The sequence below is a fragment of the Octodon degus genome, unplaced genomic scaffold (genome assembly GCF_000260255.1).
Source record: "Octodon degus isolate 3935 unplaced genomic scaffold, OctDeg1.0 scaffold00050, whole genome shotgun sequence".
In the NCBI taxonomy this organism is placed as follows: domain Eukaryota; kingdom Metazoa; phylum Chordata; class Mammalia; order Rodentia; family Octodontidae; genus Octodon; species Octodon degus.
The window spans coordinates 7,428,196-7,441,248 of record NW_004524626.1 but is presented as its reverse complement, the minus strand read 5'-3'; the positions used below and the strand labels follow the sequence as shown (position 1 = coordinate 7,441,248).

Genomic DNA, 13,053 nt, shown 5'->3' with positions numbered 1-13,053 from the left:
AGCAGGCAGCGGGAAGAGTTAGTCAAGGCTCAGACAGCAGTCGCGGGGAAGGCAGAGGAGAGGGTGGGGTACTGCAGCCTGGACCTCTTCCTCCCTTCTCCCAACTCGTTCTGGCTCCTCCCCTTCCTCCCCCCCCCCCACCGAGGGCTGAATGCCTCAGCCTCCCACACTGGCTCTGGGTAATGGGGTCCTGGGACCGCCACAGGCAGCCCTGGGCACTCAGGGCCCCGACCCATGGTCCTGGTGTTATCCACCGAGCCTTCCTCCCGGAGCACTGGGAGCCTTCCAGCCACATCAGGTGCCTGCAGAGTACCTGGCCTGGCACAGGGATACCTCTGCTCCCAGCTCCAGTGTACCTCCAGACTGCTGGGGGGCTTCACTGAGCCCCAATCTTGATACCTTTTCTCTTCCCAGGCCTCGTCACCCCCAGCCTTTGGGGTCCCACTGGACAGTGCCAGCCCTGAACACACACAGCACTGGGCTGTGTCATGAGGTGTCCAGTGACACTAAAACATCACAGCAACAACAAAACGTCCCAGGCCTGCCTGACAGTGCAGTCCACTGGCTCCAGGCCAACTGCCGCCCCAAACCCCACCCTCTCATCTGGGTGCCATCCCAGCTGACTCCAGCCCTGACTGGTTGGGGACCTGGGTTCACCGTCCCCCATCATAAGGTCCCCGTCTCACAAACCCCTTCCCCAAGTCCACCAGTTCCATCTCCTCCTGTGGCTCCTGCCAGCTTGTAGGAGCCATCTGGTTTGCCACACACAGGCACTGCAAAGGCTGTGGGTGACAGGAGAGCTCAGCCTCAGACCCAGGAGCAGCAGAAAACATTGACTGGTAAAGGTGGAACAGCTGCCTGTCTCCCTGGTGCCCCAGGGATCCAGTCTGGGGCTCAGCCAGTTAAGTCTGGGCTTGGAAACATGTGGCCCAAAGGTGTCCCCACAGAAGTGCCAGCGCTGCTCCTGGGTGGGGACAACTGAGCATCAGACGCTGCTGCCACATTAGAAAAGGCGAAACACGGTGGCTGTTTCCTGTCCTCAGCAGCAGAGGACAGAAAGGGACCCTCAGCTGCCAAATGGGACTGGTATAAGACCATGAGCACCTGCACCCAGGCCAGTATGGGCACAACCATCCCACTGCACCCTCCTCCTCGCTTGCCCGTATGTTTTTTCCTTTCAGTGGCGCTGAGGACTGAATCCAGGGCTTTCATGCTGAGTTAATGCTTGACCCTTTTTCTCGCTTTGATTTCAAGTCGGCCTCGCTGAGTCCCTCAGTGCCCAACCTGGTCTTCCTCCTGCCTCAGCCTGCCAGGTGGCACATACCACCACACCCAGCTCCAGCTTCTCTCTGCTATACCTCCGGCCACAGCGATCCCAAATCCAAGCCTCTGCTAACCAATCCAGTCCCTGGTCCACCAGCCAGAGCTGCCCCAGGCTGTGGCTTTCTAGGCTCATGTCCTGCTGCCCAGGCAGGCGGGAATCAAAGGGCTGGGATGTGGTCTCTGTGTCCTGGGCGTGCTCCACTGTGCCTGGCACATGGTGATGCCCAGAGGTTTGCTGGTGGGTCAGGGAGTAGGAGGGTGGCCGCTAAGAGGGCTCCACCTGGAGACCAGAAACTCGCTTCTGGTTGGTGCCCAGCCCTGACTTCACGCGCTGTGAGCTCTTGAGGTTACGCAGCCTCCCTGGACCCTTTGTCGGCTGATCAAAATGATAACAGGCATTTATAATATCACAGCCACCCGATTTCCTTGTGGTATCCTGGGTAGGTGAATGTCTATTCCATAAGGAGTTTGCTGTTGCGCTACCCAAATACTCCAACTCCTCCCCCACCAATGGTTACTAGCATTGAGTTAAATCCAAGCCTATAAAAATGTTCACCACTGAGCCACACTCCCCAGCACTTTTTATTTTTGAGACAAAGTCTAAGTCTGGCCTTAAAGATCCTCCTGCCTCAGCCTCCTGAGTAGATGGCAGTTCTGCCCACTAGTGGACCTGGATTTTGTCTGAGCTCTGTGTCTCACAGGCTCCCTGGGTGCTGATGCCTCAGCTCTTCCATCTGGGGGGACCTGAGGGGCTTGTAGAGAGCTCAGTTTTGTGGCCACCTGTGAGCTGCATTTGGGGCGATGCTGGGGCAGAGCCCACGCAAGCGCCAGTGTGGAGGGCTGAGACAGACATGGGCAGGCGGGCTGAGGTCAGGGTGACCCCACCATGGCTCACAGGCAGGGCCAGGGCAGTGCCCCACACAGCGAGGCCTGCTTCACTCTGGGCTCAGTGACGAACCCTGGATTTCACCACCATCGTGTCTCCCCAAAGTCCTCTGAGGACAGAAAGAGATGCTGGGCACCGTGTCTCGGGCTGGGGACCCGCAGCTCCCTGTTGCCCAGAGGTGGGCAAGGCCCCTTCTCCCCAGGGGGCCGGCTGCGGTCACTTACAGTCCCCGAGGAGCTCAGCGTCACGGCCCGCAGTCGGCGATGGCGGGGGGAGTAAATCCAGTACCTCCCATCGGTGAACTGGGCGGCGGGGCCAGAGGAAGAAGAGAGGACAGGCTGAGGTGCGGAGGGCAACAGAGCGGCAGGGACAAGCGACAGCAGAAGCAGAGGAGGGAGGACACGCGGGGGACCTGCTCTGCAGCCCACCAGGCCTGGGGCCACACTGCCCGGGCTGGCCCTTGCCATCCACAGCCAACCCCTTCCTTCTCTGGGGCCAGTGTGCACTTGGGGCCTGGGCCAGACAGCATGGCTCTCACAGAAGGTGGGGTCAGTTAGTAAGGAAGGGGCGCAAAGCTGGATGCCCAGGCCGCCCCAGAAGACGAGGCCGCAGGACCTGCCCATTCCAACCGGACAGTCGGATCCCATGTGGGCAGCACTGTGCTGGCCCCAGGATCACAGCTGGGCTTGCTGGCCTGTCTGACACAGCCCTCTCGAGGGCCCCTCTTGCCACTGGCTGGGTCCCTCACCTTCCTTGGGGATGGAGCCCATCCGGCCTGGCACAGTCCATGGAAAAAAATTCTTGCCCTTTCCTGGCCACCGAGGCCATGGGCCTCTGACTCTACCTGGCAGGGGTGAGTGGCTGGAGATGATAGACACAGGGTGGCCCAGCCAGGCAGTGGTGCCAAGGTGGGGGGGGGGACATGGAGCCAGTTCCAGTGCCCAAGAAGGCCTGCCCAGGCCAGGGCAGGCCAGGTGGCTGCTACACTGTGCAAGGACCAGAGTTCACTTTGTGTGTGTGTGTGTACCTGAGCTCAAGTGTGTGTGAACGCAGGTATGAGTGTGAGCTCAGGTGTGTATGAGCTCAGGTGTGCATGCACTCAGGTATGTGTGAGCTCAGGTGTGTGTGAGCACAGGTGTGTGTGAGCACAGGTGTGTGTATATGCCTGAGTACAAGTGTGTATGTGGGCACAGGTGTGTGTGTGCGCATAAGCTCAGTTATATGTGTGAGCAGGTGGTGTGACTCCACGGGACCCGGGGACTTACAAAGTAGATGTCAGTGGCAGGCACGTCCTCCTCGTCTGAGGCCTGGCTGGCGGGCTCCGAGGCCTGGCTGGTGGTTTCTGCCTCCACAGCGGATGCAGAGGCCCCGGCTGGGCAGGCCTCCACCCTGGGAATGCAGGCAGATGTGGGATCCTGGGTGGTCCTGGATGACACCTGGCCACCCATCCCTGACCTTGTTACCCTTCTCCTCCCTGGACCTGAGATGCCCTGGAAGGAACTGCAAAATGGTACCATCACTGAGACAACAGACCTAGACAAAGCCGGGCCCAGTGGCGAGTGCCTGTTATCCTAGCACTCTGGGAAGCTGAGGCAGGAGGATTCAAAGTTCAAGCCCAAGATGGGCAACCTAGTGACTCAGCCAGACTCTGTCTCAAGATGAAAATAAAAAGGGCTGGGGACGTTGCTCAGTGAGGAGAATTGTGAATACTGAACACACACACAAAGCACTGAAAATAAAATGTCAAGAATTTGAGGGGCTGGGGAGATGGCTCAGTAGAATAAGCGCTTGCCTGGCAAGCACAAGGGTCTGAGTTCAATTCCCCCAGTTCTGAAAAAAAAAAAAAAAAATTGATAACAGCACAATTCAAGAATTATAAACATTTGGCAGGCAAAAAAAAAAAACTAGTAAGGAAAAAAAACTCAGTCAACAACCAAGCAGGGGCTGGAGAGATAGCTTAGCTGTCCATGCGCCTCCTGGCAAGAGCAAGGACCCAGGTTCGATCCCTGGTACCCTATGCTGTGCTGGCCCCATGGTGTGCCAGCCACTGAGACTGGGAGTGGTGGCACATGCCTGTAATCCTAGCGCTGGGGAGGCTGAGACAGGAGGGTCAACTATGAGTCTAAGCTGCACAGTGAGACCCTGTACCAAATAAATAAATAAAAGATTAAAAAAACCAACAACACAAAACCAAGCAGCTAGGTGTAACAGGTGTAGAGAGAAACAGTCCGTTTTTTTTTTTTTTTTAATTTATTTTTGCATGTGTGTGCATGTGTGGCCAGCTCAGCCCACCAGGGGGCAGGGCTGGCTGGAATGTAGTGCTGGGGGATTGAACCGCGGTCCATGTGTTTTGCTAAACTTGTTCTAAGTAGGTGCTTTAGACCACTGAGCCATCTCACCAGCCCCAGTCCGTTTTTTTTTTTTTTTCCTAAATCCCTAAACAGTTAAAAGAATGGATTCTGGCTGGGTGCGGTGGTGGGTGCCTGGAAGCCTAGTACTCATGAGACTGAGGCAGCAGGATGAGTTCGAGGCCAGCAGGATCTACATAGCAAGACACTCGAGCATAGCATTGTGGTGGGGTTTTCCAGTACAGAGGATGGGTGTAGACCTCAGAAATAGTAGGCGAGGGCTTCTGAGCTCGCAGAGGTACAGCTCAGTGATTGGATTTTTTTTTTTTTTTTTTACTTTTTTGGTACTGGGGATTGAACTCAGGACCTTGAGCTTGCCAGGCAGGCACTTATGCCACTGAGATATTTCCCTGCCCTGGTATTTGTTTTTTGAGAAAAGATCTCACTAAACTGCCAGCCTGGCCTCAGACTTGCAATCCTCCTGCCTCGACCTCCCAAAGGTTGGAATTACAGGTGTGCACCATGGCACCATGCAAGAATCAAACTAAAAGCAAAATATGGGTCTGTTTCAGTTTCCTTCATATCAGAGCTCATTAACACAAAACAAATGCTTACATACACTATAAAATCTAATTTAAAAAAATGCTTAAATTGGTAGACCCAAGACTTCTGGAGAACCTATGGCCCAGGGTCTGCCCCCTCAGGACTGTGGGCCCTGAAGCCAGGCTGTGCTCTGTGGGTGCCCTGGGCACTGCAGGTGCTGAGCAGCGGCCGGCATCCACCCCAGCTCCAGGCCAGGACTCCCCTAACATGACCACCAAAACATCTCCAGATGTCACCTGGCGTCCCCTGAGAGCATGGACACCCGAGTGTGAAAACTACTGCCTTAGATCAAAAGAGGAAAGAAGCAAACCAGCGCTCTCCTGGCTGGCAAGTGACCACGGGAGCCTGCACTTACCCCGCATCTTCCTCCTTGGGGACCACGATCTCCACGCTGCACGTGGGCTCCACCTGCACAGTAATCTGCTGCAGGTCCTCTTCTGCGTGTGGCTCCTCCTGGGGCCTGCAGGCAACCAAGCCATGCCTCAGTTTCCCTCCCCCTCCTCCCCAGGGGCAGCATGGAACTCTGAGTCCCATGTCCACATCAGGCCGCAGGGCCAGACACCTATTCCACTGGGTCATGACCCAGTGCTCTCGTAAAGGAGGGTCAGCAGGTCCTGGCAGGCAGGCAGGACATGCTGGCTCACCCTGCCGGGCCACACCAGAGGGTAAGGGGACTGAATTACGGTCTCACCGGCCGTCCTGTCCAGACGACTGTGTGCGGCGCCTGTAGAGAGAGAGGGCAAATGGGAGCCAGGAATGACTACGGCCCAAGGCCCAGCCTCCTACCTGCTTGGAGGCCCCGCCCCCCACACCCACCTGTACCGGGGCTGCTCCGAGGTCTCTGAAGGGGACCGCTCTGGGATGGAGAGGGAGGTGGACGACAGGGTCGTGGCTATGGAGGCGGTGGTGGCTTCTTCAAAAGAAGGTGGAGTGCAGGGCAGAAGGTCAGGCCGCCCTGCGTGGAGAGGCCACAGCACCTCACAGAGCTGCCACCTCCTGTCCCACATGCCCTCCCAAGGGCTTTACCTTCTTGTGTTTTTTTGTTTTACGCATGGTACCAGAGACCAAACTCAGGACCTTGCCCCTGCCAGGCAAGCACTTATTCCACTGAACTAGTTCCCTGGCCCCATTGTGTTTTTCTGAGACAGGGTTTCACTGCGTGGGTCAGGCTGACCTTGAACTCACTTTGTAGCCCAGGCTAGCCTTAAACTCACAGTAACCCTCCTGCGCAGGCTGTGCTCGCTGTCCCGCCCAGCTTTCCCTGCAGCTCGCCGCTGCCATCTGCAAGCCCCCAGGGTGGGGTGGCTGTGGGTTGTGAGTCTCACTGTGGCTGGCTAGTCACCTTCATCCTCTAGCGTGGGGTAGCTGCGGGCTCCCCGCAGGTCATATTGTGCATCCTCACGCTCACTGGGAATCTGGCTGGCCGAAAAGGCTGCTGTGGGCCCCAGGGGCTTGACAGCCAGTAGGGCACTGCGCCCCTTCTTGGACGGCGAGGACTTCAGAGCTGTGAGGAAGGAGGGGTGTTTGGTGCGCTGCATAGGCTCAGAGCCCTGCCCTGTCGGCTATGCAATCAGAAAAGTGACCCAGCCTCTCTGGACCTGGCAGCCTCAGCTGTAGCAGTTGAGAGCTCAGGTTCAGTCCCCAGGTGACAGCTGCCAAAAGGGAAGCACCCTCTCGCCAGTGCTCCGAGGGACACCCTGCCTGCAGCAGGACCAAGGGGCTCTGGTTTCCTGCCCCCCTCCCCCGTCTGCCCTGCCCTCCCCTCTCCTTGCCCCAGTGCCTCCCACACCAGGGGCTCTGAAAACTCACAGGAGTTCTTCCGGAAGACCGTGTTGCTCATGAACTTGAAAAAGCGTTCAGCATAGAAGCTGGGGCGGTGGACAGAGACTGTGTCCTGCAGGAGAAGTAGGGGGCACAGGGACAGAAGGTGGTTAGCTGCTGGGGACAGGGAGGTGGCTGCCAGCACATGCTGAGTTGGAAGCTTGGGGATCTTTTTTTTTTTTTTAATCTTTTCACTATGAACCCATGTTTTTTTTTTTACTCCTTTTCTGGTACTGGGACTAAAAGGCTTTGCACTGAGCGCCTTCCCAGTCTCACTAAGTTGCTAAGTTGCCCTGGCTGGGTTTGAGCCTGTAAAACTCCTGCCTCAGCCTCCCAGGGTGCTACTCTTGGCTGCATTTTAAATTTTTGTTTTTGTATTTTTTTAGGGAAGGGCCTGCAGGGTGTTCAGGGTCTCACTACAAGATTGGACTCATAGTGATCTGCCTGTTTACAGCCTCCCAAGAGCTGGGATTACAGGCGCCCGCCACCACGCCCAGTCTCCACTGCCATCCCAGTGAGCCCCAGGGGCGGGGCCAGCATGGCAGGCCTGGGGATTAAATCCTCGGCCCCTGAGCCTGCCTGCAGGCACTTTAATCCGCTTAGCTATCGTATTTTAACTTTTTGAACTATGTGAATCAGCAAGTATTCAGGGAACCTACAACAGTCTTTTAAATCAGAGATCAGCAAAGTCTGGCCTGAAGTATACTCTGCAAATAAAGTTTTGCTGGCAGGTGGCCACACCCCTTCCAGTACATTTGTGTCCAGCTGTTCTGATGCCCAAAGGCAGAGCTGAGAGGGGGGAATGGAGAAGTCTGGCAGGTGTTCCAGGACTCAGGACATCCAAGCACTCACCGGGCCATGACTCAAGCACAACAAACAGATTTACATAGGGTAGAGAGCCTGGCACAGGAGATTTTTAAGAAAGGCTGGACTTCGAAAGCAGGACATTCTACTCTTTTCCAAGATATGCACGGCTTCTCAGGTCAGGACAACCTGAGCCTCAGGAGTGAAGAAGGCCCTGACAAGGACAGCCCGGAGGTGTGGAGTGACAGCAGGACAGCTCTGGCTCGCTGCACAGGGCTGGACGGCCTAAGCTGCTGGGCGGCTCTATCCTTAATGGCACTTCCACATGCCTTCTGCCATCTTGTCTGTGGGATTTTTTTCTTTTTTGAGACAGGGCCTTAAGTTGTCCAGGTGGGGTCTGAACCTGTGATCTCCCTGCCTCAGCCTTCCAGAGTGCTAGAATCATTTAGGCCTTTTGATGCATATTCTAGAAGCTTCTACCTAGATCTTCTAGAGGGTAGGGTCCTCCTTGTTGGACCTTGGATTCTGTAACTATGGCAACACAGGCAATCTTCAGCACTTTAGTATGAATCAGTCTGAAGGTGCTGCAGAAGGGCCCCCAACACCCAATAGGACCCTTCTGTGAAGACTCAAGGTGTCTCTGCAGGGCTGGCCAGGACATTCCATGCACAATGGGCATTTCTAGGATGGCCTGACTCAGCTCCGGCTGTCCTGAGGCATCCTGCAACATAGTGTGGGGTCCCCCCACAGGCAGGGTCCCCTGTAGGGCTCTCAGCTGCCTGTGTCCCGACATGGTAGTCTGGACTGGTGCTGGCCTGGGCCTGCTAGGGGGCTGTGTCTAGGAAGTGCTGTGCTTCCAAAGGTACCAGCCATGCCTGTGGGGACTGATACAGAGAAAGAGGAGAGAGAACACGCACCCCATCGTGGACAAGGGCTTTCCAGGTGTGCTCAAGCTTCTTGATGAACCTGCAAAGAGAAGGGCCTGCAGGTGAGTGGCCGTGCCAGGTGCTTCCCAAGCAGCCTAGGGCGGCAGAGGTGCACAAAGCCTGATTGTGCACACGGGGCAAGCGCACCAGGAACGCAGCAGAGTGTGGCGGCCCACACGCAGACGCACCTGTAGGACTGCAGGATGTCGATGATGCCTATGTGTAGCAGCAGCCGCTCCCCGCGCCCATTCACGGCCGGGATCCCGCCCATCCTGTGGAGAGAGGCCTCAGCATGGCAGGGCTAGGGTACCTGGACCCCAGAGGCCACCTTGCCCCAGGGTGGCAGCTGCAGTGAGGCCCCCGCCCAAGACCCTGCATCTGGCCCTACTGGAAGGAGAGCTTCACTCAGGCTCAGAACTGGAGGCTGCGTGCTGCTGAGGGGACCCTGCCACTAAACTGCAGTGTGCACTTGTACATACACACACGCCCACAATTCATGTGCACGCAATCTACATGGACCCATAAAGATCTGCACACACACGTCTACATGTGCACACACCCACATGTACACACACATGCCAGCATGCACATGTGCAGATACATGCACCCACCCACACGCACACATGTACTCATGCAGCCCCACACACTCATGACCCACCCACACGCACACTCATGCACCCCACACACACTTACATATACCTACATGCAAGGACGCACACGCACTCACAAGTGCACACACGCATCCATCATTGTCACTCAAAACCCTCTTACGTAAGCATACACACACACACCTACATACACACAGACATACATGAACACACACCACACACACATACAGACACCCTGCACTCCCAGGAGGCACTGCCAGGTCTCGGGCACAGGCCAGTTGTTAATCACGCCACTGGGCTCCTCGCCCACACCCACCGGGCCCACTGCAGTTAGTGATGTCACGCAAGCAGCAGCTGTCCCAAAGCCACCCCAGCTCCAGACCTCCAGGCCAGGCCATAGCATACACACTCTGTCCACACCAGGCACGCCACCTCACCTGCTCCCCTCTGTGCCCTGCGCAGACCCTATGAACGCCAAGACAGTCTGAGGCAGGTGGCTATGCTGGGTCTTTGCACTTGCCACTGCCCCTCACCCCGGTCAGGTCCCCAGGTGGGTCCCCCTCGGCACTTTGGGAGCTGGGAGGATACCTCTGAGTCTGTGCCCAGCTGGCTTTGCATCCTGACATGCTTCCTTTACCTTGAAGCCCTTGTTCCCCCAGCTGGAAATGCAGGGATGTCACCTCCCCCTCCCGGGCCCTGGCCACAGGGGGCTTCCTGGGGCAGTCAGAGCAAAGGGGCCAGGCGCTCCTAGGGCGAGGGGACAGCCTTGACAAGTCAAGGAATACTTGTCAATGTAATCCCTCCAAGGACAATCTGGACAACACCTAGGGACTTGTCAGGCTGTCACACTGGGGGAGCTCTGGGCACTGGGTGGACAGAGGCTGGGACATGGCCCAGTACCCTGTGCTGCCCATGATGCCCCACAGAGCACACCATCCGGTGGGCACAGTGCCTCAGGGCTCTGTGAGTGTCTCTCCCACTCGGCCCTGGGCAACCCAGCTCAGGCAACTGCCCTGTACCTTGGTGACACAGATCTGCTAGTCTCTATTATAAAAGGTCTGCCTTGTCCACCGTCTTGGTCACCTCTGCCACTTGGCACCATGTGATGCCCTCATGGTTATTCATGCAGGACCCTGGTCACCCTGGGCAGAAGGGGCGTCTTGTCCACACAGATGGCTGTGGCCTCGATCCACACAGAGACAGAGCCTGAAGGCACCACCCTGCATGCCAAGGCCCTCCAGCGCCTGCATCCTCTGCATGACAGCCCACGTAGGGAGGCCTCAGTCCCTCCCCAGCTCACAAATGAGGAACCAGGGTGCACCTCTGGGCCCACCTATGCCCGGCCCCACCTACGTGTCATCGGTGTCGATGGCCTCGCCCCGCGCAGCACCGCCCTGGATGGACTCCATGGCGGTGGAGTAGAGTGCCTTCTGGCCCACGGGCCGCTTCTCGTCTGCCGTGCTCTGGGCGCCCTCGGCCTGCCGCTCGCGCTCCTGCTGGTCAATGTTGTGGACCCCGAGCAGCAGGCTGTAGTCCATGATTTTGAAGCTCTCCAGCACCTGGTGGGGCCAGAGAGGCCATCAGGGGCACGCGGTGGGACTTGCAGCATGCGGCGTCACAGACCCTGTCCTGCGGCCACACAGGGCTGCCTATGACCACCGCAAGGGCCTAGAGGATGGTGCCCCGGTCACTCAGTGGGTAGCCAGGCTGGGACATCGGCCCTAAAATCTGGCACCTGGAATCAATTTTCGGGACTTCATGCTGAGCTCAAGCCCCAGCCCTTTTCCTTTTTCTAAAACAGGGTCTCGTTAAGACACTCAGCTGCCCAGGCTGAGAGTCGAGATCCTCCTGCCCCTGCCCCCGAGCGCTGGGGTGACAGGCGTGAACTACTGGGCCTGGTCTGCTTCTCCTTAGCTACACCTGCCCAGGGCCTGCTGGGAACGGACACTCACATGGGGGAGGCAGAGGCCGATGCCATTGGACGGGTGAGAAGACTGAGGCCCAGAGAGCCCGCCCAGCCAGCTGGGGAGTCCTGGTCCAGGAGTGCCACAGGGATGGACCCTGGCAGGGAGCGGACGGGTGGGGGTGGGGGGCGGCCGCGGACCTCACCAGGCAGTCGCGCTGCAGCGTCTTGACCAGGGCACCGAAGGTGTCGGCATCAAGCAGCAGCCCCTCGGGCATGTCCTGCATGAAGTCCAGGTCCTTGTAGGTGGGCAGGCTCTTCTCCTTCTCCTTGCGGCTGGCACGCCGCTTGTATGTGGAGCCCTTGAGGTCGAACTTGAGGTGCATCTTGACAACGCGCGGGAGCACGTTGTTCATGACCACCACACGGATGTTCTTGCCGCCCGACTGCACACAGTACAGCCCGTAGAACTTGGGCAGCAGCGTGCGTGGGTTCTGGTTCAGGTTCTGTGGGCAATGGGGCAGCCGGGCTGTCAGCAGGGAGCCTGGTAGGGACCCGTGCCGTTCCCTGGGCGCTGGAAGCCCCACTGCTGCTGCCCTGCTCATCCCTGGCATGACACCCACGGTACCCGTGAGATCAGGTTCTGACCATGGGCCAGGCTCCCAAGGACAAAACATGGACCATGCAGACTTTTCTTGTTTAAATCCTTTTGCAGCGTCAGGGATTGAACCCAAGGCCTTCACGCTGAGCTGTCTCCTCAGCCTTTTTTTATTTGGAGTTAGATCTAAGTTGCTCCAGTTTTCACCCTCCTGCCTCAGCCTCCCAGAGCTCTGGGGATGACAGCGGTGCCCAGCCCTGCTGACTCCTTATCTAGGGAGCCCTAGGGTTTTGCCCTGGACATCCTAAAGGGGAAACTGAGTCACACTCTATACCAGATGGCCCAAGGGGACTGTACATCTGGTACCTGGACTTAGTAGAATGGGCGATGTCCCTGGCAAGGCGCCCACACCTAATGTCCCCCAGGGGCTGATGCGCCCTCCACCGTGAGACAGTACTGGGAGGCAGATGAAGCCACTCCTGCCTCAGCGGCTGGTCTTTTTGAGACAGAGTCTCGCTATGCAGTTCAGGCTGGCCTTGAGCTCACTTTGTAGCCCAGGCTGGTCTCAACTCTCAATGATCCTCTTGCCTCAGCCTCCCACATGCTGGGATTACAGGCATGCGCCACCAGGCCTGGCCAGCAGCTGTTCTTTCCAAAAGGCATCAGCTGATGCCATCCCCTCCCCACCATGTTCCTGAGTCACCGCATGGCTGACTGGTAAAAGTGAGATTTTCAGGACTCAAGACAAGAGGGTTACAGGGGACCAGGCAGGAGCCATAGCCACCTTGACTATGTCTGGAGAGGGTCGCCAAGGACCCAGCTTGCCTGGGCCATGAGACACCTGCTGGCTGTGAGGGCAGGGACCGCACATGGCGTGCAGCCAGGGCCACGCACCATGTAGTAGCCAGGCAGCAGCTTCTGCAGGAACTCGGCCTCTTTGTGCATGACGGTCTTGATGATGAACTCGTCGTCACTGGTGACATAGAAGAGGGAGCCGCTGGCGCCCGGGTTCGAGAGCTCGATGAGCGGCTCATTGCACAAAGAGTACTGAAAGGCAGAGGAGGGGTCAGCGGCATGGCTCTGCCCGGCTGTCCCAGGCCTTTCTTGCCCACCACCAAGCCCCATTCCGTCTTACAAACAAATCCACGGAAGCTTGGAGAGGGGCTGGGACAGGCCTCAGCAAGGACCAGAACCCTGGCTGACTCCCTCGGGGCCCCAGGCTGCATCTACAGG

The 13,053-nt window shown here is 57.6% G+C and overlaps 1 protein-coding gene across 7 annotated transcripts in view; it reads right to left on the bottom strand.

Moving 5' to 3' along the window:
* Pip5k1c (phosphatidylinositol-4-phosphate 5-kinase type 1 gamma) overlaps positions 1 to 13,053 on the bottom strand; it is a 47,926-nt gene that overhangs the window by 2,784 nt on the left and 32,089 nt on the right. For 4 of the 7 annotated variants that reach the window (XM_023716876.1, XM_023716879.1, XM_023716877.1 and 1 more), the window contains exons 6-16: positions 12,715 to 12,867; positions 11,429 to 11,728; positions 10,673 to 10,878; positions 8,900 to 8,983; positions 8,703 to 8,751; positions 6,970 to 7,054; positions 6,503 to 6,664; positions 5,977 to 6,115; positions 5,852 to 5,884; positions 5,516 to 5,620; positions 3,475 to 3,598 (exon numbers count right to left, since the gene is read on the bottom strand). In XM_023716876.1, the coding sequence (XP_023572644.1) occupies positions 3,475 to 3,598; positions 5,516 to 5,620; positions 5,852 to 5,884; positions 5,977 to 6,115; positions 6,503 to 6,664; positions 6,970 to 7,054; positions 8,703 to 8,751; positions 8,900 to 8,983; positions 10,673 to 10,878; positions 11,429 to 11,728; positions 12,715 to 12,867 (1,440 nt within the window). Of the gene's footprint in view, positions 1 to 2,433; positions 2,512 to 3,474; positions 3,599 to 5,515; positions 5,621 to 5,851; positions 5,885 to 5,976; positions 6,116 to 6,502; positions 6,665 to 6,969; positions 7,055 to 8,702; positions 8,752 to 8,899; positions 8,984 to 10,672; positions 10,879 to 11,428; positions 11,729 to 12,714; positions 12,868 to 13,053 lie in introns of all 7 variants that reach the window. The other 3 variants (XM_023716881.1, XM_023716878.1, XM_023716880.1) reach the window with 3 other exon arrangements.